At 39.5% G+C, this 25,895-nt stretch overlaps 2 protein-coding genes and 1 pseudogene across 4 annotated transcripts in view; 2 read left to right on the forward strand and 1 right to left on the reverse strand.

Annotated features, from left to right (window-relative positions):
• CAMKMT (calmodulin-lysine N-methyltransferase) overlaps positions 1–14,197 on the reverse strand; it is a 281,601-nt gene extending 267,404 nt beyond the window's left edge. Inside the window, 4 exon segments of the mRNA XM_081100572.1 lie at positions 1,045–1,109; positions 9,415–9,587; positions 14,013–14,170; positions 14,173–14,197. Of these exon segments, the coding sequence (XP_080956698.1) occupies positions 1,045–1,109; positions 9,415–9,587; positions 14,013–14,170; positions 14,173–14,182 (406 nt within the window). The 5' untranslated portion in view covers positions 14,183–14,197.
• LOC308525747 (ferritin light chain-like) overlaps positions 1–25,895 on the forward strand; it is a 1,112,779-nt pseudogene that overhangs the window by 65,094 nt on the left and 1,021,790 nt on the right. The window lies entirely within an intron of this gene.
• Positions 13,510–25,895, forward strand: part of PREPL (prolyl endopeptidase like) — a 34,879-nt gene continuing 22,493 nt past the window's right edge. The window contains exons 1-4 of one of the 2 annotated variants that reach the window (XM_081100557.1): positions 14,600–14,771; positions 15,151–15,357; positions 16,066–16,468; positions 25,517–25,639. In XM_081100557.1, the coding sequence (XP_080956683.1) occupies positions 16,250–16,468; positions 25,517–25,639 (342 nt within the window). In that variant the 5' untranslated portion in view covers positions 14,600–14,771; positions 15,151–15,357; positions 16,066–16,249. Of the gene's footprint in view, positions 14,772–15,150; positions 15,358–16,065; positions 16,469–25,516; positions 25,640–25,895 lie in introns of both variants that reach the window. The other variant, XM_081100558.1, reaches the window with a different exon arrangement.

The raw sequence follows: 25,895 nt of genomic DNA on the forward strand, positions 1-25,895 counted from the left end.
CTTGGCCTGTCCTTGCCTAAAACCCCAATAAAAATGTGAGATATGCCTAAATAGGAAACAATTCAGGAAGTGCCAACATGTAGAAACGAAAAGATATCCATGAAAAATAAACTTACATAATTTTAAATATTTTAGGATTCCTGAGGATATTTATAAAATCCTTAGTGACAAAATGTATATTTTTCTATACATGAAAAGTTTGCCATAATGTGGTGCATAGAATATGACATTATTCTATGCAGACCTAAAATTAGGGAATTTAATAAAGCAATACTATTAGCAAAGAAAATTGTTTTAGTTCCGACAAGAAGTAGTTATAGTTCTGAAATTTCCTTTGAGAAAAAAGGTATTTGAGTACAATTTTTAACATTTACAACTGTCATATCACATTGATAATTCATTATCTTAAGAGAACTATCCTAAGCAATACACATGAAGGGGTACCTAGCTTCTATCATGGTATGCTATTTGGTGCAATGATATAAAGATTTTTTTAATTTCTTTAATCATATGACTTTATAATGATTTAAATGATTTTCTCAATGGAGAAATCACGACTTACAGGCTTAGATGAAAACAGCAATATATTCTATAATAGCATAATATTGCATAAAACAAAAACATTCTGGTATTAAAGTACACTAACAGCAAGGGAAAATGTTCTGGCTTCATTCTGTAGTGAGAGAAAAGAAGCAGGAAGTGGAAAAGAAAGCACCCGAACCACAACAAAGAAGAGACAGCCCCTTTGTTGGATTAACTGAGAAGGTCAAAATGAAAGGAAGAAACAAGGGGACAGTACTGGAGAGCCCAGGATTCCTCTGACCTACATTCTCTCTCACACCCACACCTGCCAAGTGTAAAACTGCCTTCTCCCACTCAGTAGGCGCATTGTATAGGAGGTTCATTTTGCAGCTAAAAACTGTAAGAGTTTCTATTATACGCACACATTAGTCAGTATAAATAAACATTTGTGAGAACAAACACCAATTATAAATTAACTTTTTAAAACACAAAATATTTCTACGTAGTGATCATATAACTTACAAACATTTCCTGTATTGTCAAAGCTGGTAAGAACATCTTCAATATTCAAAGATCCACTATTATGCCTAGAAAGGAATAAAACATTTTCTTTAATGATTCTGGAACATTAAGATTTGCTTTAAAAAAAAAAAAAGTGATACACCCAATACTAACAAACCTTTCCATACTGTATTTTTAAAATATTTCTGCCCACTAGAGGGAGAAGGAAAAGAAATAACAGAATATAGTCCTCCTAATATTTAATGAAATAATAGTTCCTGATGCTTGATCTACATTTTAAAGTACTAATATTTTTATTGTTGTTTTGGTTATATAAAGGTGGAATTAATTATTAACCTTTTTTTAAAATCCTCACCCTAGGCTATTTTTCCATTGATTTTTAGAGAGAGTGGAAGAGAGAGGGAAAGACAGAGAAATATTAGTGTGAGAGAAACACATGGATTGGTTGTCTCCTGCACACGCTCCAACCAGAGCACGGGCCAGGGAGGAACCTGCAATGGAGGCACGTGCCTTGACTGGAATCAAACTCGGGGTCCTTTGGTCCACAGGCCGACACTCTCTCCACCGAGCCAAACTGGCTAGGGCAATTATTAACCTCTCTAAAGATAACAAAACCTTACACTTGGAGAATCTCAAAAGGAAAATAAGCAATCAACCTCCAGAACCTCAACAATACATAAATGTACTTTATAACAACCCAAAGAATTCAGAACTTCAGTCACAAGGAACTAACCAACCTTCAGGTCTGCATGTTCCATCTATAGGGAATTATAAATGTCAGAGGGCAAATTCTTTGTATCTTTTGCCCACTAATCTTAATTCCACTCTCTTTAATTCTAATCTCTCTTCACTTGAAAACCCTTTAAATGTTTAATTTAATTACTAATATTTTATTCATCCTTATAAAAGATACTATTCTTCACATACAAATAGACCCAACAGTCAATAATAGGTCATAGAGTTTGAGTTGCTTTTCTAGGGTTGGTAAAATATTGGTGCTAATGCAATCTTCTACATACTACTCTATATGCCTTAAACCTATAGTTCTTTAAGGTATTATAACAATTTACAATAACCATTTATAATAAAATTTACAACACTACTTTAACTTTGTCATTAAAACTTATCATAAATGATATATAGTGTTATGAAATGAATTGTATCTTTCCCAAAATTGATTTGTTGAACTTCTAAACCCTGGTACCTCAGAATTTCGGAGATTGGGCCTTTAAAGAGGTAATTAGCCGTAACCAGTTTGTTTCAGTGGATAGAGCGTCGGCCTGCAGACGGAAAGGTCCCAGGTTCGATTCCAGTCAAGGGCATGTGCCTTGGTTGTGGGCACATCCCCAGTAGTGGTTGTGCAGGAGGCGGCTGATGGATGTTTCTCTCTCATCCATGTTTCTAACCCTCTATCCCTTTCTCTTCCTCTCTGTAAAAAATCAATAAAATATATTTTTTTAAAAAGGTAATTAAATTAAATTGGGGTCTTTAGGGTGGGCCCTAATCCATTATGACTTGGGTCCTTATAAAAAAAAAAAAAAAAAGGAGATTAGGACACAGACTACAGGGCACATGCACAGAGGAACTACTGAAGAGACAGCAAGAGGGCAGCCATGGCGAGGTAAGGAGAGAGGCCTGGACGGAAACCAGACCTGCAACCGCTTTATCTCAGACGTCTAGGCCCAAAACTGAGAAAATAAATGTATTCTTTAAGCTGTCCAGCCTGCAGCATTTTGTTTTAGGATCCCTAGAAAACTAATGCATGTAGTACAAGAATACATGTAAACTGTATCACCTTCTAAAAAAAACTTCACTTTTATCACAGAGACCCAGTTCTTTGATAGAGTGACTAAGTGAAAATGCAAAAAGTTATTTGCCAAATAAGCATTGGGCTCAACAGAATCATATTTTAAGGTAATGAAGTTACCAACCACAAATCAAACTTCCAACACCATAACACAATGATTCTGTACCTTCTTAGTGCATGCAAGCTGAGGTTACTAGTATTTATGCTAACATGGAAAACCACACGTGAGACAAGAGAGAAAAAGAACAACATATTGAGCATCTAAATACAAGATGAAGCTATTAAAATTATCAGCAATACAGCATAAAAATCAAAAACATTTTTTCCTAAATATAGGAGTCATAATATATGGTTCCTTAAGCCCAGCCAGCATGGCTCAGTGGTTGAGCATTGACCTACAAACCAGGAGATTCAATTCCATTAGATTCCCAGGCAGGGCATATGCCCAGGTTTCGGGCTTGATCCCCATTGTGGGGCGTGTAGGAGGCAGCCAATCAATGATTCTATCATTGATGTTTCTCTCTCTCTCTCCCTCTCTCTCTCTCTCTCTCTCTCTCTCTCAAATTAATATATATATATTAAATGGCTGCTAGGCTGTTTTGTTTTGTTTTGTTTTTGAATTTGAGCCCAGTTCGCCAATGGCAGCCCTTTTTTAAGTATCTTCTTTCTCAGGATTCATACTACTAACATTAAAACTATACTTTTTAAATGTAACTTCAGTGTTCATGTTTGCCTCAGATGCCAGCCTTGCCAAGCTTTACATGGACACCTATAATATCCACACATATAAGGATGCCATACATCTAAATACCGTAAGCATACCATTCCCATCACTATTTTTTTTTAAATATATTTTATTGATTTTTTTACAGAGATGAAGGGAGAGGGATAGAGAGTTAGCTGCTTCCTGCACACTCCCTACTAGGAATGTGCCTGTAACTCAAGTACATGCCCTTGACCGAAATCGAACCTGGGACCCTTGAGTCCGCAGGCTGACGCTCTATCCACTGAGCCAAACCAGTTAGGCCCCATCACTATTTTTTATCTACTGAGCACTCACAGGATACTTACTAAATTCAGTGGGGTGAGGATTTGATTTATGTTTTTCCTTTCCCTAGAGAAGCAATATATGATCTTGCTGCAGTATATTTGTTTTACTAGAAAGATGCATCACAAAGACAAAGTCATTCTTGACTTCTTGCCCATTCTAAGCTCCTAGGACAAGCCGAAAGTCAAGAGTTTTCTAATTCAGCAATTACCATAGCAACAGGAGTCTTATTCAAAGAAAGGAGGACAGTTAAGCCTCTCAGCTTTTTCTATACCTAAGACATGTACATATTTATAAATGAATATTTCAGGCAATTCTATGGTTCCAAATATAATGGAAGTATTGTAAAGCTTTCAGAATATATAAATTCCTACTACACTAAAAATAAGTTGACATATGGGGGAGTGGGGAACAATTTCTAGTATCTATACAGTAAATTCTGTATGAAAACAGATTCCAGCTTATAAATCTGGGAGAAAGAATTTTTAATGGAAGATTTTTAGTATAAACGTCTCCTACTATATATTAGTTTCCTGTACATGCATCTATCCAATAGCAAGAGCCTCTTCTATAAAGTTCTAAGAAATAAAGCACCAGAAAGACAAGAAGATTTTGCCAAGGAATAAAATACAAGTCATGTCCCAAAATTTGATTTCCGAATTCTCAATACACACTTTAGAACAAAGAGTCGACCATTCTCAGATATTTGGAAAAGACAACCGATCTTGGGGATTTCATAACCCTAATGTTTACATTGTCCAGACTTTTGCTTCTGATGAAAACTTACCAAGGGAAATTCTTTATTCTTTCTTTTTAAGAATCATCATGTAAAGCTGACAGAAAATAATGGTCAAAGTTTTAATGTGGACCACTGCTTATAAACCTTTTAATAGTATAAAAAAGATACACCTATGTATTTTGAATTCAAAAATATCTAAATTGTCTAAGTATTTACCTTCTTGGAGTATTGATTTCAAGTCGAGTAAAACTTTACAAAAACAAACAAAAAAAACTTTAAAGTAACAGAAATCAATATGTAGGGAAATTTTAAGGATAAGACTAATAAAAACATTGGTATTAATTACCATATCAATTACCATATATACATCATCTCTGTTAATATTTATGATCTGTGAGGAATAAAACATCCCAAATGCTCAACCCTTTATTAGAACCCAGAAGCCAATCCACATTATAACATGCATTGATCACCATTCCTCCCCATAGAGACGGTGGTCTTCTTAGTAGCCTCTGATGATTATGCCTTGTACTTGCTGACTGCTATGTTTTCTAGAGCCTTTCCCCTCATCGGGATGATTTCTTCCATTCTCCAAGAATGTTCAAACACTTCCAGATCCAGTTTAAACTGCTACTCCTCAAGGCCTTCAAAATCACTTATACCCTAAACTCCTAATATGCGTGAAGTTTTCCACCCATTTGGTAATTAGTTATGCACTGCCTGGTGATAATTCTTAGAATAGATGTTTAACTTAACTTTCCTTCTTATTTAATTATTATTTAAAAAAATTTTTGTTAATCTTCACCTGAGGGTATTTTTTCCATTGATTTTTAGAGAGTAGAAAGAAGGGAAGGAAGGAATGGGTGGAGGGAGGGAGAGAGAAACACCGATGTGTTGCCTCCCATACAAACCTCGACCAGGCTGGCAAATGAACCAGCAACCCAGGTATGTGCCCTTGACTGGGAATTGAACCAATGACCAGGGCCAATGCTGTACCACTGAGTCACACTGGCCATGGCTTAATTATTTTTTATTATTTAACTTTTCACTTATTTAAGCCCCTTGAGGATAATATATCTTATATTTCTTTTTGTTTACCTACACAGAAGGTGCTAATAAATATTTTTTATTTGAATTTATTTTAAATTATTCATCACATTTTTTCAATCATTCCATAGTGTTGAAACCCACGTGAACAATATTGGCAATGGAATGGAATGAATTGTTCTTGTAAGAAATCCTCCCCTAAGCAATGCCAGTAATTTTTGTTGCAATTTCCTATATAGTAACAGAATTATGGAGTAAGAAATGGAATACTCAGAATAATCAATGAGGAAATTGGTTTTACTAGGCCTCAATCCTTTCATCTGAAAAATGAATAAATAGATGCATGATTGCCTCCCAAGAGGCGAGATGTGTAGAAGTTAAGCTGGGTGCTCCTTGTACTATTTTTGCAACTTCCTGAGAGTCTGCAATTATTTCAAAATAAGTGTTTAAAAGTGCAGACTGTGGAATCAGACCACCAGGGTTTGAGTAGAGGCATAATCAATGGAGTTATTTAACCTCTCTGGGCCTTACTTTCATCTGTAAAATGAGGATAATAATAGTATTTACCTTATAAGGTGTTATGAGGATTAAATAAGCTAATACATGTAAACCACTCACAACAGAGCTTGTCACATAGTGGGCACTCCATAGTCAGCCATTATTAATGCTGTTATGACTTTTTTAAATGCATTCTAAGATCACGTTCAGTTCTAGAATTGTGTACATTTAAGTTATTCGGGCAAATATTTTTTTAATCCTCATCCAAGGATATTTTTCCATTGATTTTAGAGAGAATGGAAGAGAAAGGGAAAGAGAGAAAGAAACATCAGTGTGAGAGAAACACATCGATTGGTTGCTTCCTGAATGTGCCCTGACCAGGGCCCAGGCCAAGGAGGAGCCTGCTACTGAGGTACCTGCCCATGACCGGAACCGAACCCGGCACCCTTCGATCCACAGGCCGACGTTCGATCCACTGAGCCAAATAGGCTAGGGCAAATTTTTAGCTCAGTCACCTCTCTTCTCTCCATAAAGTAGGATTAAATGTCATAGTTATATAGACATACCCGTATTTTTTCTTCCAGAACTGGATATATCACAACCTGTTGGAAAGGAGTCTCAGTTTACATTCTAGCCTGGCTTCCAGCTACATCCAGGTCATCTCTATACACAAGGTGGAGAACCACACCTTATTTTGAAAGTTCTCAAGAATAACAGATGTCACAAGCTCTCTGGCAATGCTTTCCAGGGCCTTGCAGACATCAGAAAATTATTCTTGGCACAGTTTACATTTATTGCCTCTTGTCACCAGTGGATGTAAAAGATATGTTTTAGAATTTTGTACCTGAAGACCCCTGGATCACTCTGTTTTTCCCTCTCTTTAATTTCCTCATATATACTATCTTCCAATTGTTTATCTTCATTTCTATTTCCCAGAGTTATTGTAAGGATTACATGAATTAGAATACATCAAAGCACCCCCCTCTGTACCTGGCTCATACTAAGCATCTAATGCATTTTTCTTTCTTTCTTAACCAAGGACTAAACTAATTATCTCTATTAGAATGTGAGGCAATTGAGGTGTTCTAATTAGAATCTCACAAAGAATGTACAGGCAAGCTAACAAACCCAAAAGTTCTTATCTTTCATTTGAAATTTTCAATAAAGCAGTATTATCAAACCAGTTCCTAGTTGTTCTTCCCTCCTCACCCCAGTCAATTTTTGTCCAAATCCCAAATTTTAGCTATTATGGTGTCTTTAAAGCTTAAATATGTTAAACTAAAATAGTTCAAGGAATCCTATATAATAAAAGGGTAATATGCAAATTGACCCTAACAGCTGAATGACTGGTCACTATGACATGCACTGACCATCAGGGGTCAGACACTCAATGCAGGAGCTGCCCCCTGGTGGTCAGTGCACTCCCACAGCGGGAGCTCCACTCAGCCACAAGTCGGGCTGACAGCTGCAAGCGCAGCAGTGGTGGTGGGAGCCTCTCCTGCCTCCTCAGCATCGCTAAGGATATCCCCGTGGGGAGCTGGTCTAAGCTGTCAGTCGGGCATCCCCTGAGGTCTCCCAGGCTGCCGGAGGAATGTCTGACTGCTAACTTAGGCCCGAAACCCCAGGGAGCGGGCCTAAGCTGACAGGTGGACATTCCCCAAGGGTTCCCAGACTGCGAGAGGCCACAGGCCGGGCTGAGGGACCCCCCACACCGAGTACACAAATTTTTGTACACCAGGCCTCTAGTACAGTGATGGTGAACCTATGACACGCATGTCAGAGGTGACACGCGAACTCATCTTTTTGGTTGATTTTTCTTTGTTAAATGGCATTTAAATATATAAAATAAATATCAAAAATATAAATCTTCGTTTTACTATGGTTGCAAATATCAAAATATTTCTATATGTGACACGGCACCAGAGTTAAGTTAGGGTTTTTCAAAATGCTGACACACCGAGCTCAAAAGGTTTGCCATCAATCCTCTAGTATCTATAATAATAAAAGCATAACATGCTAATTAGACCGGACATCCTTCCTGGGAGGAAAGCCCGGGTCCCGGGTGCCAGAGGGAAGCTGGTGCTGGCAGCTGGGGGAAAGGCCTACTCTTGCACAAATTTCATGCATCGGGCCTCTAGTATACTATAATTAGACATCCTTTGGGAGAACTGTTTTTCTTAAAAGTATTTTTAGCCTTACCTAAACCTTATTCAGTCACTTTTCTGCTTAATATGTTTCTTGTTCTTCTTATAGTTATTGTAAATGTGCTCCTCCCTCCCTTTCAAAATGTGAAATCTTGTTCAAAAAAAGGGGCATATTTTATAATATCAAACACCTAAAGTAATATTGCAACATGCTAGATTATAGCTGTGAGAGAAAAGTAATTCAGTAAAAACAGTATCTTGCTACTTCAGTTTGCAACTCTCTTGTCTCTTTTCTAATGATTTTTAAAGCCAGAACAGTCTGCATGCTTCTCACAATATCAGTGTTTTCAGCTGAATTTTCTCCTCCTATTCTTAAGATTCTATTCTGAAAATGACAAAACATAAATGGAATAAATACCAAAGCTTGATTTTTTAGATAACTACTACTTGAAGAGTAGCTTAGAAAAATTCTGTGTTCACTTTCAGCCTTCCTTGCCTCACAAAGAACTTGGCTTTTTGTCATAATCAAATGCTATGAGAGAATGGTTAAATGAACCCTTTGATTTACACCACAGTTTATCCTCAAATGTCACTACATTTTGGAAAATTTTCTTCTTATTTCTGATAATACAGCAAGAACACATTGAAGCAGCAGGAATTCCTTAACACAAAGTTAGGAAACCTAACTTCTGATAAAGATTGCTTGCAAACTCAATAGAATGAACAATGAGGTTATTATTGTTTCTCTTTTATAAGAGAAAAATGCCTTCTTTTTTTTAAATCCTCACCCAAGGACATGCTTGGGAGGGAGGGAGGGAGGAAAGGAGGGAGGGAGGGACCTTGATGTGAAAGAGAAACATGGATTGGCTACCTTCTGTATGCTCCCCAACTGGGAATCAAACCTGAAACCCAGGCATGTGTCCTGACTTGGAATTAAACCAGCAAGCTTTTGGTGCAAAGGACGACGCTCAACCAACTGAGTCACTCTAGCCAGGTGAAAACGGCTTTTTATTTTATCCATAGATAGTTATTAGTTTATTTGAAAAAAGGCTTTTTTGAACAAAATCTTAACTAGAGTGATGTTTACCTTAAGGAAATACTGTATTCAGGGTAGAAGACACTTGTATATTGGACCCATGCACCAAATTCCTCTTCAGTTTCCCTTCCTTTGGCTTCTTTTACTGAAAACAGATTAAATGATTCAAATCTTCTTACAGATACATGTCGTAGACAACCATCCAGGTGTTTTTGCTTCAGAACCTTTGAAATAAAACCAAATATTGTGATCATATTATATAAACATAAGTTCAGTGTACATAACCAGATCACGTACATAAGCAATAGCTAAGCCTCTCTTCAGGGTGACAGAGCTTTGAATGTGAATCCCTTATCTGCAAGCAAATAAAATTACTAACAACAACCACATCCACTGTGTTTAGTTATAAAATGGCAGGAACTGTATAGGTTGGAGCAAAAGTAGGCTTACAGTTGTTCGTATGGAAAACAATATAATAATTAATAAATAACACCAAAATAAACTGTTTCATATACTCACAGCTGTAAACCTACTTTTGCCACACCCTGTACAAGATGAACCTGAAACATCCTACACAAGAAAACAAGAAGGCCATACAAAATTAAGGGTTATATTAAAAGTATTCAAGAGCCAATTTGAATAGGGTCCATTGGCCAAAGATGGGACATGGTGAGTATTAACAAAGATAATAGATATAATAGAATTGAAACACATTAGTGCATGACATTTTTCAAATGCCTCACTAATGATTATGGAAGGATGCTAGAGAACCAAGTTAGTATTGAAATCAATACTACAAAGAAAGAGGCCCTAGCCCAGGGGTGGGCAACCCCTGACACGTGTGCCAAACATGGCACGCCTGTAACTGTTGCTGGCACGCGAAACCCTCTCTTATAATCTTCCATTTACAATCGTGAATCTTTGTTCTCAGTGATGAATTTTGTTAAGTCTTGTAATAGGAGTAGCCTGACGGATGAAAGTAGTAGCTCGCGCATATCTCTGAAGGTCACGAAATATAAACCTGATGTAAAATCTCTGTCATCAGTGATGCAGCAGCAAAAGTCCCACTGATAATATCAAACGGAGTCATAAAGTTTTCTGTCGGACTATCAGTGTACATGTATACATTAAAAAATAAATGTATTTTTCATCATCACATACTGTGTTTTTGTCGCTCGAATGAATTTTATTATTTTTCAAGGTTCTTCACATACGTACACCTTAAGAGATATCAAGTAGGCATAACATGTTCTCAAAAAATTAGGGTTGGCATGCAAAAGAATTTTGAGTCAGAGATTTTGCTGGTTTTGGCACGCACTCACAAAAAGGTTGCCCACCCCTGCCCTAGCTGATTTGGCTCAGTGAATAGAATGTCAGACTGCGACTAAAGGGTCCCTCCTGGGTACGATTCTGGTCAAGGGCACGTACCTAGGTTGCAGGTTCCTCCCCAGCCCGAGTTCTGGTTGGGATGCATGCAGGAGGCAATCAATCGATGTGTGTCTCTCACATTGATATTTCTCTCTGTCTCTCCCTCTCTCTTCCACTCTCTCTAAAAATCAATGGAAAAACATCCTCAGATGAGGATTAAAAAAAAAAAAAAAGAATCAAGTACTTCTCTGTCTTTCCTATATGAACTGTAATTGAGAGTCCAAGTAGAAGATCTGGGGAAGTTTCTCTCTCTTTTTTTTTTTTTTTAAATATATTTTATTGATTTTTTCACAGAGAGGAAGGGAGAAGGATAGAGAGTTAGAAACAGCGATGAGAGAGAAACATCGATCAGCTGCCTCCTGCACACGCCGCACTGGGGATGTTGCCCGCAACCAAGGTACATGCCCTTGACTGGAATCGAACCTGGGACCCTTCAGTCCGCAGGCCGATGCTCTACCCACTGAGCCAAACCGGTTAGAGCGGAAGTTTCTCTTTATAGTAGTTTTCCAAGTAATAAATGAAGAAGGAATAACAGAATTAGAATATCACCATTTTCAACCCTTTCCTGAATTCATGAACCTAGGTAACCATCACCGAAAAAGAGAAATAACCAGACATCACTGTAATTACTGAAAATAACCGTGAGAGAAAGTATACAACACCATCATCTTGACCAACCAAACCAAACAAAAAAACATCAAATCTGAATTTTCCTCTCTTGCCCCCTCCAAGAAAGAGCATATTTCTCTGCCCCTTGACCTTAGGCTTAGCCAAGTATCTTACTTTAGTCAACAGGATGTTAGCAGGAGCTTAAAATGTGTTTCAGTGGTTAGGTTTACTCTCTTATACCAACTGGTCCAAGGATTAGAACCATGTGGACCAAGAATATAGCACAGAGCCACTCAGCTGATTACAGCCCATGTCAGATAACTCCCAAGTGGCCTAACAAATGCACAAGCAGAGCAAATGCTTGTTGTTGTTTGCCACTGTAATGTTGTAGCTGTTTGTTACTCAGCAATAGCTAGCTGATGCAAAACACTGAGGACTAGGTGCTATGGACCACTTAAAGACTGTCTTTAAGGTTTTCCACAACAATTGACAATATCTACTAAAAACCAACTAGCCAGGCCCTGTGCTAGGTGCAGAGGATGGAGATTCATAAAATATCTTTTCCCAGAGAAAACTCCCATTCTAGTGCGAAAGATGGACTCTGATCAAATGATCATAAAATAATGTGATATGGGGTTCACCAGAAGAGTGAACTAAGGGTCTAACTCAGTCCAGAGGAGTGAGTCTTCACTAAAAGAGGAGATTGAAATGGAGGCCTGAAGGATAAACATTCATTTATCAAGTAGAGAAGATGATAAAGACCTTATGCAGAGGACAGATGTGTACTGAAACATTAAATGTCAAAGCCTGTGGGGAGTTCAAGTGGCAGCCATAGCTGAAACTAGTCTCATGTAGACAGCAATTCAGAATGAACATCAGTGCTGGTCAGCTAGAGTTTTTCCTATGCTAAGAACCACTGAAGTCATCACAATAAGATTAACTTAAGCCCTAATTTACAACTTTCATAATTAGACTTTAACTGATGTTTACTTCACTATAGAAAGTTCCTATGATAATGATGTATGAAGGACATTCACTTTATTATCCTACTAGAGGCCCAGTGCATGAAATACATGGGGGGGGGGCGGTGTCCCTCAGCCCAGCCTGCTCCCTCCTTACCGCTTAGCTGCACGCTGCTCCTTGCTGCTCCTTGCTACCCGGCTGGCTGCTTGAGGCTCCTGCCACCAGCTCTGCACTCTACACTCGCCTGCTGTGAGCCCCATTCTGGCTGAGTGGTGCTCCCCCTGTGGGAGCACACTGACCACCAGGGTGTAGCTCAGTGATGGCAAACCTATGACACGTGTGTCACAGGTGACACGCAAACTCATTTTTTTGGTTGATTTTTCTTTGTTAAACGGCATTTAAATATATAAAATAAATATCAAAAATATGTCTTTGTTTTACTATGGTTGCAAATATCAAAACATTTCTATATGTGACACGGCACCAGGGTTAAGCTGGGTTTTTCAAAATGCTGACACGCCGAGCTCAAAAGGTTCGCCATCAATGGGGTAGCTCCTGCGTTGAGCGTCTGTCTGCCCCTGGTGGTCAGTGCACATCATAGCGACCAGTCGTTCTGGTCATTCTGTCCTATGGTTGCTTAGGCTTTTATCATATAGAATATAGATTTGTAACATTAGCAGCAAAACCAGCTCTGGGAAGACTTCCAGTGCACCAACAAAGAAATACTCTTTGAGTTATGCCATGACAGCACTGAAAGGCCACCATACGGAAAGGCGACTCTGCAAACCAAGTAAGTGCAAACAAAATAAACCCCCAAGTCCTAACCGCACAATCTCCAGGAAACAAGAGCTGGGAAGCTCTTCTGGAAAGACGTCAGAAATGGAAAGTGTCCCCTGAGTCCAGTTTTCAGCGGGCAGCCTCGGGCAGAGGCACAAGGACAAACAGACGTCACTTCAGGCAGTTTGCACAGTCCGTGATGTCACATCGGAACTCGGACAAGCCTGCGCACGGCTGCAGTTAGGAGCCAATAGCAGCAACTTTGAGGTACGAGATAACCGCCAGGAAGCAAACGACTCCACCTGGGACGGCCAGAACCTCGCCCATCGCCTCGCACTACGAGATGCGCATGTAACTCTTACATCCCCAAAGGAGAAGAGTGGGAGGCGGCTCGCGCGGCTCCCTCCACGCCCCGCGGTCGCCGAAGAAACCGCGGCAACGCGTGCAACGTCCAAGTCCCAACACCGGCAACCACGCGGGTCCCCAAGACAAGGAGCTAGAACCAGGCTGGGAGATAAGCAGCGAGAAGAAACCTGGGGAAGGACCTAAAACAGAAGCAGGAAAGAAGCGATGGGGGCAGAGGGGAGCGGTCCCGCCCATCCGACCCGCGAGCTGGCAGGTGCAAGCAAATGACTCTAGAAAGAGGTTGTCTACTTCGCTCGGAGTTTCCCAGGAACTCGAGTGTGGGCTGCCCCTTCCCGCGCAACCCCACCTGGCTCCCCTCTTCTGATGGGACCCTTAGGGGAAGCAAGGAGACAGCTCTGGGGTGGCTCCCGACGAAACTGTGAGGGGAGCATAGCTGCCGATCGCACGCCCCACCAAGCGAGGGGAGGAGCCCCGTGCAAAGGTGAGGCGGGTGGGCTCTGCCTTACCTGCCGCAGGAGCTTCCACCGGGCGGCTCCTAAGGGCGAGGACACGGCGGGGCCCGGAGCAGCGCGGCCGCCGGCCGTGCCCTCGCCCGAGGCGCGCTCAGCCTCGCTGGCCCCGGCGTCTGGGACTCGAGACTCCATCCCGCCAGTGCCGCCTACCCACGAGCTGCCATCAACACGACTCTTCCCTGCCAGGACCTGCCGGCGTCTTCCCTGCCAGGACCTGTGACGCCGGTCCTCCCTCCCACGGCCCGAAAGCTCCTCGCGATCCGCATTTCCGGTTTTCGCGTCTCCATGACAACCAGGCCCGCGCTGGGCCTGTCATTGCACCATTTTGCCGGCGGCCACGTTGAGTGAGGGCGCAGCGGAGGGCGAGGGGGCTGTGGCGGAGCCAGTACGCCGCGGCCCCTGTGTGTGTTCTTCTCCCCGGCCGCATCCCGAGCTCGGAATATGAGCAAAGAACCAAAAGGCTTGTCTTTTTGCGGGTGAGAGAGCCCAGGAGACGACCGGAAAGCCGTCCGTGCCCACAGGAAAGATGGCGGAACCTGCGTCGCGCACGTGCCGGGCGGGGGGTGCGTGGGTGGCGTGCTGCACACCAGCCCGGGGCGGCGCTCGGGCGGCTGCGGTCCTGCGGGCTTAGCGCGCAGACCTCGCCGGACGCGCCCGAGGCCGCACCTTCGCTCCTTCCCGAGAGCTGCGGGCTGCTCGCCGGCCCTCACTCGTCTCGGCGTCCGGAGGCAGAGCGCCTTTCCGTGGGCGCAGGTACGGGCAGCGCATGCTGGGGGTCTCTCCCCTTTCCCCGTTTCTCCCCCACCCAGCCCCCCCTCAGCCCCTTGGTCCTTGCTTCTTGGCCGTGTCCCTCCACTGCCGGGGACGCGGTGTACCACTCCCCCTGCACTCAGATCGCCTCACCCCTGGGGTGGAGCGCTGCACCGGGAAAACGCCGTTTCTCCCGGGAGCACCCATTCATCGGCCCCACCCCCATCCCTAGCCTTGCCTAGCGCCTTCTCCCTGCGGATGAAAGGTGGGTGGATGGAGGCTGCCCGCGTGGATCCAGTGGTTTCGGTGATCTGCATATTTCTACATATTTTGCTACTGATCCCCCTCTTCTCACTCGCCCATTATTTTTGCTGCGACACAGAGATGGAGGGAGGCGGGGGCGTTGGCCTGGGAGCTCATCGGAGCTGGAGTAAAACTGACGCAGGATTGTGCCTTCGATGACCGAGGGCCGTGGGGATACTGCAGGAGGACCCTCAGCGCTGTGCAGCATCTAGGTTTTCCTGTCCTGATAGTAGTCACCACGTGATGGGTGGTTACTGCGTGCCAGGCGCTGGATTAAGAGCTTAACGTATCCATTCCATAGGGTAAATGGTGCCGTTGTCTCAGTTTTGCAGAAGAAGAAATGGAGGCACAGGTAGAAAGTGCAGGAGGGAAGACCTGAACCCAGATCTCTCTATTAACTACTTACTAGTTTTAATTGCCTTGATAACTTAGCAAGAACCAACTTCCCAAACAAATCCGAGATGCTCTCACATTTTATCTGTGCATCCTGAAGGGATTTTGTTTGTTTAGCTAAATACCTTTCTAATGGGAAAGTCAACTGTTATGTCCCATCGTTCCCCTGTGTGTACAAGATTTGGAGCCAAACCATTTTGGACTTTTATATTCTACTACTTACTCCAAGTCACCTGGGGCAATTGCTTAAACTTCCCGGAGCCACGGTTTGCTCACCTGTAAAATGTTCATTAGGATGTTCTCATAATAGCTACTCTGTCAGGTCCTTATGTAAAATCAAAGTCATTTTGCCTTTTAAAAACCCTCAGAGTCCCTGAGATGCCCCCATTAGCTCCATGTACTTATTTGCAAATTTTTATTTTGTTTTGTTGTGTGTGTGTGTTTTGTGTTTTGTTTTGTTTTTTTAGTTTTCCCCTATGGGTACCAGAATCAGTGCTGCATAGTTTGAACGCGATAGGATTGACTTTACAAATGAAATATTTTTGTCACACCTGCCAAGAAGTATGATTTGAATGAAACTTTAACTTATACGCGTTTTCAGATATTTTTAACCCGGGTTCTCAGCTGTCTGCAGTTATTCATTACCCGAGGGGTGCATGGCCCTGAAGGGGGGATAAGAACTGCGGATTGTAGGTACTCTGAGAACCCACTACTGTGTAATCAGACCTATGAAATCACGTGTGCTGGCAGCCCCAAAGCGAGCATAAACCAGGGACTTTGATATCATGCAGCAGAAGAGCAAATTATTTCTCCAGGCTTTGAAGTATAGTATTCCTCACCTTGGGAAATGCGTGCAGAAACAGCACTTGAATCACTGTAACTTCGCTGATCATTATTACAGTAGAATAAAATTGAAAAAATATCACCTAATCAAGTGTCTGCAGAGTAAGCCCAAGATATCAGAGTTAGCAAGAAACATCCCAAGTCGGAGCTTCTCATGTAAGGTACGGACTGTTTAAGTTTACCTATTTGTAGGTCATTAAGATTAATTTTAGCCTAAAGATAATTCTAGTTTGATTTTTTTTAATATCTATAATTGTCTATAATCAAATTGCCTATAGTCAAATTAAGTATAAAAGAATATATATATTTATAGAGTTCTAATTTAATATATAAAAATACAGACTCATGTAATGATTCACCTTAGAAATTCCTTAGTGTGCCTACCAATGTAATTCAAAGTATAATTCGGTTTTCTCAAATTCCTAGAATATCGTAATAGCTCTTAATAAAATCTAATATTATAGTAATTGTTTTCAAATTAGTAAACTTCAGTAAAGGCCATGTACTTGTGTATTACTTCTGTGTAAAAAAAAAAAATGGGAAGGAAAAGAAAAGAAAAAAAGACTTGCATTTTTTTTACCACTTGGGTCCTTTAGGAAGATGCTTTCAGACTATTGTGCTTTGGCCAGACCCCAATCTGCATTCATGACGTCTGCCTTGAGAACCCAACTGCCCTTATATGTAGAGTAACACATCCTGGTTTGCCTGGGATGGTCCCATCTACACCTGCTGTCCCTGTGTAATTATTAATAGTGTCTCCTTTCCTCTTAAAGTGTCCTGGTTAGGATGGTAAATTATATGTTCATCCTACTTGTTTGAGATTGAGTTATTTATTTATATTGCTGCTGCTTTGAAATACCTATCCTACCTTATGCTTGTATACTTCTAATATTTTATTAATTTCTGGTTTTAACTGTTTTGTTGCATACTGATTTTTCTTCTTACTCTGTTTTTACTTCCTCATTTTTTATTGTAGTTAAATATGCATCATATAAAATTTGCTATTTAAACCCTCCTTAAGTGTAATTTAATAACATTAATTTCATTCACAATGTTGTACAGCCATCACCACTATCTATTTCCAAAACCCTTTCAATACCCAAAAACATATACCCATTAAGCAATAGCCTACCTTTTTTGAGCCCCTGGTAACCTTTAATCTACTTGGTCTTTATGAATTTGCCTATTCTAGATAATTCATAATAGTAAGTAGAATCATAATATTTACTCTTTTATGTTTGGTTTATTTCACTTAGCATAATATTTTTAAGGTTCATGTTGTAGCATATATCAGAACTTTATTCCTTTTTATGGTTAAATAATATTCCATTATATTTCTATACCACATTTTATTTATACATTCATCTATCAATGGACACTGGAGTGGATTCTTCTAATTTTAGAAACGACTTTTTAATATTATTTTACTCGGTTTATCTGTGTTTTTTATTTAATTCTTGCTCTTTTAACTAATACTTACGGGTTTTGTGTGTGTGGGTTTTTTTGTTTGGTTTTTTTTGCTTTTAACTTTTTATCAGTTAGTCCCTAGACTTTTACTCCTTACATTTTTTTTTTAAACATATATTTTATTGATTTTTCACAGAGAAGAAGGGAGAGGGATAGAGATTTAGAAACATCAATGAGAGAGAAAGATCCATCAGCTGCCTCCTGCATGCCCCCCACTGGGGATGTGCCCGCAACCAAGGCACACGCCCCTGACCAGAATCAAACCTGGGACCCCTGAGTCCGTAGGCCGATGCTCTATCCATGGAGCCAAACCAGTTCGGCGACATTTTATTCTTTTTGTTGCATGTTTTATCACTCCTTACATTTTAGTCTTTCAAATTATTTTCTTTTTATAGCATCTTAATTTAGCACTTTGATTCTTTCTATAAATTCTTTTTTTTTTAAGATCTAATTGACTTTATTAGGTAATTCATGAAAGGGTCAGCATCCCATCTAGCAACTGGAAGGTGCTCCCTCATGCAGAAATTCTTTATGTCTTCCTTTTATTTCATTGTTACCTTTGTGTGTACACACATGCGTAACTTTAGCATACTTTAGAAAGAGAAACTTAAATTTTACCTATTGGACACATTTTAGACCTTTAGATCATTTTATTTTGTATGTGTTTAGAACATTTTGTCATCTTGTGCTTTTATGTTGAGTCTTAGTTTATAAATAGTAGGCAGGAATTACCATCAGAGTAACAGCTGTGGTATTAGGTCACACTCTGTGCAGGAGATTGACTTGTTTCCCTTCCATTTGTCCCTGAAGCAACTTGTTAATTCTCTTTTGTAGATACCTATCACCTAGAAACTTTATCCTGATATGGGGACTCCAAGTTAAGAGGCTCTTTTAATAATTCTTTTGCCCAATAAAGTAGTCCTGCTTTCATATGTCAACCATTCCCTCTTAGAGAAATGATAAGATCTAAAAGTTGGGATCTCTGTCCTTAATGGTCACTGGGACCTGGAGAAGCTGTGAAGAGGCCTATAGACAAGAATGTACATTTCCTTTCAACCAGCATTTACTCAGCTTCAACTTTGTCCACTCTCATGGGTGCAATAAAATAGAAAAAGTCATTAGTTCCTATGGACAAAACATTTGCTTAAAGTACAGACCTATTTATATAAGGTAACGTTTTCCTTCTACCTCACAAACCTCTCCTCACGCTCCTTTTCTAACTTTTCTTTCATATGACCTCTAAATTTTGGACTTTCTCGGAGCTTAGCCCTGGCCCCTTTTTCTCTCTTCTTAAGTAATTTTACGTACAGTGGCTTTAAATACCGTAGCAGTTATCTTCATTCCAAACTCCCCTTCGAGCTGCACATCGTGGACCTCTCACTGACTTTTCAAACTACCCACAGTCGAACCTCAACTCTCCCAACCCCAACTCGCCTCTTCTTTATCTCGTTACCCTATGCTCAGTTATTAACTGGGACACAGGGAAACATTGTTTACCCCTCCTGTCCCTTTACCGTGCCATCACATCCATTAACAGTGTATCCTGAACTAGCTTCATGATTTTTACCACATAGGCTATTATTTAATTATTTTAGTTTAATAGACCTGTCTTATCCCAAGGAATAATATTCAGTAAATCATCGGTCTGATGTGTTAGTTATATTCTTTCTAATAAATTTTTCATATCCAAATTATGTATACCATCATGTCTGAGATGTTTTCAGAAACACTGCATTAACTTCCAAAATACATATTGAATCTGTTCATGTTTCTCCATCTCTGTCATCATCACTCAGTCATCTTTAACCTGGACCACTGGTAAAGGCTCCTAACCAGATGTTTTGCTTGTCTTCTTCCCTTTTCTTTTCCTTATTTATTTCTGTGTGTGTGTGTGTGCGTGTGTGTGTGTGTGTGTGTGTGGTTGACATCCCCCGTTCTCTCCCTTTTGCCCTGCTCCACCCAGCCCCACCCCACCCCAGGCCTTCACCACGTTATTGTCTGTGTCCATGGCCTATGCATATACGTTCTTTGATTAATGTCTTTCACTTATTCTTTTGCTTGTGGATATCCAGTTATCCCAGCACCATCTATTGAGAAGATCTTTTCCCGTGGAACTGTCTTAGCACCCTTGTTGAAAATCTATTAACCATAAATCCAATATAAATCTGGGAGGCCTCACCCTAACCGGTTTGGCTCAGTGGATAGAGCATCGGCCTGCAGACTGAAAGGTCCCAGGTTCGATTCCGGTCAAGTGCATGTACCTTGGTTGCGGGCACATCCCCAGTAGAGGGTGTGCAGGAGGCAGCTGATCAATGTTTCTCTCTCATCGATGTTTCTGACTCTCTATTCCTCTCCCTTCCTCTCTGTAAAAAATCAATAAAATATATTTTTTTAAAAAATCTGGGAGCCCTCAGCATATAAATAGCATTTAAGGTCATGAGGCTAGATGAGATCACCAAGGGAATTAGTGCAAACTGTAGCCCAGGGAGTGCCAATGTTAAGCCAGAGAGTTGAGTAGGAACCAGCTACAGAGACAAATAGGGCAGTGAAATAGGAGCAAAACAATGAGAATGAGGTGTCCTGGGAGCCAAGTGAAGAAAAGTGTTAAGAAAAGGAAGTGTTGCCGAAACCGGTTTGGCTCAGTGGATGGAGCGTCGGCCTGTGGACTGAAGGGTCCCGGGTTCGATTCCGGTCAAGGGCATGTACCTGGGTTGCGGGCACATCCCCAGTGGGAGATGTGCAGGAGGCAGCTGATCGATGTTTCTCTCTCATCGATGTTTCTGGCTCTCTATCTCTCTCCCTTTCTCTCTGTAAAAAAATCAATAAAATATATTTAAAAAAAAAAAAAGAAAGAAAAAAGAAAAGGAAGTGTTCAGCTGTGCCACGATACTGACAACTCAAATAGTGTAAATACCTAGAGTTAACACGTGCCCTTTCTTTGCAGTACTGGGACTGCAGTGGGTCATTGATTTTGACAAGACAAAGCGATAGGATGAGAAGGGCAGAAATCTTATCGGACTCCAGAGAAGGGGGAAGAGAGGAGTTGGGGCAGGGAGCAAAGGAAACAATTACTTTCATTTTAACAATCACTTTTGAATAACAAAATAAACAGCAAATATAACTAGATATTTTAAATTAATATAATAAAGATTCTTGGAAAGTATTTCACAGATACTAAATAAGCTGTGTACTGCCCCACCGGTGTGGCTCAGTTGGTTGGGCCATTATCCCCTACACAAGGGGTTGCGAGTTCCATTCCAGGTCAGGGCACATGTCCTGATTCAGGGTTCGATCCCCAGCTAGAGCATGTGCAGGAGGCAACTGATTGATGTTTCTCTCTCTTCCTTCCTCTCTGTAAAAACAGTAAAGTAAAAATGTGTACTAATGTGAATATACTGTGGGTATGTTAATCACAGCTTTGCTATGGTCCTGTTTCAAACAACAGGGAGACCATTTATCAAGTCAGGGGAGTTCCTCCCTATTCCTAACTTAAGGTTTTATTATTTTTTAAGATGTGGGTTTTTTTCCCCCTGTTTTAATTGAAATTGCTCTAAGATTTATCTCCTTTATCTGTGTTAGATTACATTGATACATTTTTCTAATTTTGAATTATCCTTTTACTCTTAAGATAAATCCTTGGTCACTCACGGTTTCATTACTGTTACTGTTTTTGTTTTGTGCTATTTATTTATTTAAAAATATTTTTTATTGATATCAGAGAGGAAGGCAGAGGGAAAGATAGAAACATCAATGATGAGAGAGAATCATTGATTGGCTGCCTCCTGCATGTCCCCTACAGGGGATTGAGCTGCAACCCACGCATGTGCTCTTGACCAGAATCAAACCCGTGACCTTTCAGTCCGCAGACCGACACTGTATCCACTGAGCCATACTAGCTTGGGCATGTTTTGTGCTTTTTAAAAATACATTGATTTATTTTCTATTTTTAAATCTATATTTTATAAGAATGATTTTTGTCATATATTTTGATTGTCCAGTTTTAGTTTCAAGATTATATTAGCCTGATAAAATTAGTTGAATAGTTTTAAGTAGTAGGCATTTTTTTCTTAAATAGTAGTTGACATATGAAAAGAGTATCTGTTCCTTGAAGATTCAAGAAAGCTACCTTTGAAAGTAGGTATTTTATCTATGTTTTCAAATGTAGTGGCATAAAGAACTTTGTGATTTTTAAAATCTATTATATCTCTAATTATACGATGTTTTTCATTCCTAATATTTGTTGTCTTTTTTATGTCACCGTTGCTATACATGTCTTTTTTAATACATTTTTCAAAAAACCAATTTTATATTTTGTTGATCCTCTCTTTCATCAATTTCATTAAATAAATTAATTTTATTTCTTCTACTCTTTTTCCTTCTTAAATTGAAATGCTTTGTATCTGCACATACATGTCATATTGTCCCACTATTAATGATGCTATCTATGCTAGATCATTTTGGTTAGGGAGATAAATCCTTGTTCTCTCCATTGTTAAAGGAGCGATATTCCCTTTGCAATACTAAGTAATCAGTAGGGTAATACTTTGGTACTGTGCAAATATTGTATTACGCAACATAATTTCACCTAATGAGTTTAACAACCACTAATGATCTTTACCCTAATCAGTTCTTTCACTGGGGTTTGTTAATGATTTTTCTAATTCTATTATTCTTTCTACATTTATTAGCTTGTATGATTTCGTAAAGAAGAGCTTCCTTTTTTGTTGTACCCTCTTTTTATTTTAGTTTAGTGGGGAGGTGTTTTTGCTTGTTTTCAAGTTATTGTAAATTTTTTCAGTGTATTATAATCAATTATAGGCATTATTCTTTTTGATGCTCGAATTGTCATTGTGGCTGGTGGGAGCCCCTTCAGACTGGCCCTTGTCTCCTTCTGACAAGACTCCATTAATCTTTGAGCATTTCCTTGCTCTCTGCAGATGTCCTAAGCCTACTTTTTACTCTTCCCTGCCCCAGACTTGGAATTGGCCATTTATTAATGGCACCATCCTAACTAAAAGCGGTCTAGTATCCTTCTACAGTGCCATTTTTCTGTCTTTAGAGTTAACCATTTTTGCCATAATGAAGTTTACACATTCCATTCTCCTGTATGTTTGCATTGCTAAAATGGTTTTGTGGTGGGCACCTGAGAAATGGGGAGCAGTGCTTCTTTTTCCACTAATGGAGTGATAATATATATGCAACCTTCTTAAAATTTAGTTAAGCTATCCTTACCTCAGCTCCATTAGGTAGTATATACCCTTCAAACCAGTGGACTACTCATGTATTAAGATACTTGGCTAGCCCAGCCAGGTGTGGCTCAGTGGTTGAGTGTTGACCCAGGAACCAAGAGGCACCGGTCAGGACATATGCCCAATTTTCAGGCTGGATCATCGATGATTCTCTCTCATCATTGATGTTTCTCTCTCTCTCCTTCTCCCTTCCTCTCTGAAATCAATTAAAATATATGTTTTTTTATTTTAAAAAGACACTTGGCTAAATTGTATAGGTTTTGCTGCATACCCTAATGATAATGCTAGCTGACACTGAAATGAATGCAAGCTTAAAAAACATAGTGGGTATTATTGGGATAGAATTAAAAACAAAACAAATTGGTGTACTTTATGAATATTAGATAAAAATCTGTTTCCCTGAGTGTAATTATTTTTAGGAATTATTTACAAGGCTTTTGAAAGCTACTTCCCCTTTGTTAAGGCAGTTAAAAATCCTGTTGCTTGCAGGGTTATTTTGATTGAGATAAGCTCAGTTTATTTGGACTTTTGACATAGAAAAAAGTTAAGAATGTAAAGTAAGTTTCACTAAGAGGGCAGGTATTGGGCCAAACTCTGTTGCCTTTAGCCCTGTGTTGGCTGTGCCTCTCCAGCCCAGCTCCCTGACCTAAAGTGTGCGAGGAGCTGCCAGGTGGTAGAAACAGGTGCTCTTCGTAGCTATGCTGACGACTTTACAAGCTCTAACAGGAATTACGGATCGGATAAGCATGTATCTGTAATGAAAAGGCAGATCCTCGTGCCAAGTTACAGTTTCAGGAGAGATTTCTAGTGATCTGATTTGTGTTTCAGGCGATAGTCGGACATTATCGATACATGTATTTTGCCTCACAACTCTAAAAGATCGACTCTAGATTTTGTAAAAATGCAAAAAATATAAATGAAAAATAAACAGTGAAAAAAAGCCTCCAGCTTTTGGACTTCACATAATTACTCAAGGATAATAATTATAAGATTGAAATAGAGACTGAATGATTTAGACTACCAAAATAACCATTGTTGCTAATTTGAATCTAATCCCAATCAAAAGCATCTCAAAAATTCTAAAGAAAAAACTTTGTGAAAATGATTGTTTTTCCATTTAATGTTTTCTATTTTAGTTGTGTGTTTAATTTTAGATTGCAAACGCTTTATGATATAAACTATATTTATAGCCTACATTTTCTAAAGTGTTGGTAAAGTACCATGGACACACTTGTGCAATAAATATTTACCAGCTGTTGGAGGTCCTTACCAAAGGCTTAATACCCCTCTGGCACAAGTCACTGTACAGTTGTCATCTTTGGCAGGAAGTTGACATTGAAAATCTTAGCTAGAATTCTTTTGCTATGAGTGTTAAATTATTGAACTCTTTTCTAACAACTGAGGTTTTACCTTATATAAATTTTAATACTTTATATGGTATTTGTGTGCTAATCAGAGGTCAACTAAAGCTCATAACTTATTAGATACTCCCAGTAAAATAGAGTGCTTATTTAGCTTTCAGTGGTATCTCTATTCACGTTCATTAATTTTCCATTACTTTCTCTTGTTCTTCCTTTATACGGTGAATATATTATTTTTTACTTAAACTCAAAGAAAAGTTCTGTTTTATAAAGGATTAATTCATTTTTTGATCTGATGAACAGTTCTATTTGGGGGACTTCTTATCCCCATGAGAGAAGAAAATGATGGCTAATGAAGATACAATGTAGGACAAATTTTTTACTGTAATTCTTGCTGTGAATAAAGAGTGAACATTTATTAATAAAAATGATGTCTTCCTCTCCCATCAATATATCACTCCTTTTAGGAGGTATTTTATTTTATTTTTTAATTTTTTTTAATTGATTTCAGAGGAAGGGAGAGTAGAAAGAGAGAAAAACATCAATGATGAGAGACAATAATTGATTGGCTGCCTCCTGCACACCCCCCACTGGGGATCAAGTCAGCAACCCAGGCATGTGCCCTGACCGGGAATCGAACTGTGACCTCCTGGTTCATGGGCCGATGCTCAACCACTGAGCCACCCTGGCCGGGCAGGAGGTATTATTTTATTACTGTATAAAACTCAGTAGACTTTTCTTTGTACCTCCAAGTCCTGATAATTAAATAGGTAAATGTTCATAGGATTTCCTGTACTGCTTAATTTTCTATAAACCTTTCCCATAGTATTGCTGAACATTCTCCAGTGCTTCTTAGTAATTCTGCATCTTAAGGTTTTATCCATTTAAATTAACAGTTTGGCTACAAGTAGCCACTTCATTGTCTTTGTTTACATTTTTTAATTAAAAAGAGGAGATCATTTATTGAGCTTGAGAAACGACATTTAAGATCTGTGAAATGCATACTATTTCATAGGTAAAGACCTAATATTGTAGTACTTGCATGAAAAGGAATTAAGAAATATATTTTAAAAGCCAAGGTATTTTTCCCTAGTTTGAAATATTATGTTCATACCATTAAAACTTTTTCCAGGATATTCTGCCTACTAAACAAGAAAACGAAAAACCCCTTTCAGAAAACATGGATGCATTTGAAAAAGTGAGAACAAAATTAGAAACACAGCCACAAGAAGAATACGAAATCATCAATGCAGAGGTAGGATATTTATGAATTTTTTTAAACTCTGATATTACCAGTCAGGATGTAAATGAACTAACTACCTTGTGATTTATAGGCATAATCCCACATAAGAAGTAGACTGCTTTTGGCCTTTAAAATATGCCTAAAAACTTAAAGAACAACAAATAAGTATAGTGTAATCCTTAATGTAAATTATAAATGTCAAAACTAAAGTGAATTTTCAAGCACATTTTGTTAATTCTAGTTTTTGGAAAAAACCAATTCTGTTTAA

This window comes from Myotis nattereri, assembly GCF_964212035.1.
Source record: "Myotis nattereri genome assembly, chromosome: 10".
In the NCBI taxonomy this organism is placed as follows: domain Eukaryota; kingdom Metazoa; phylum Chordata; class Mammalia; order Chiroptera; family Vespertilionidae; genus Myotis; species Myotis nattereri.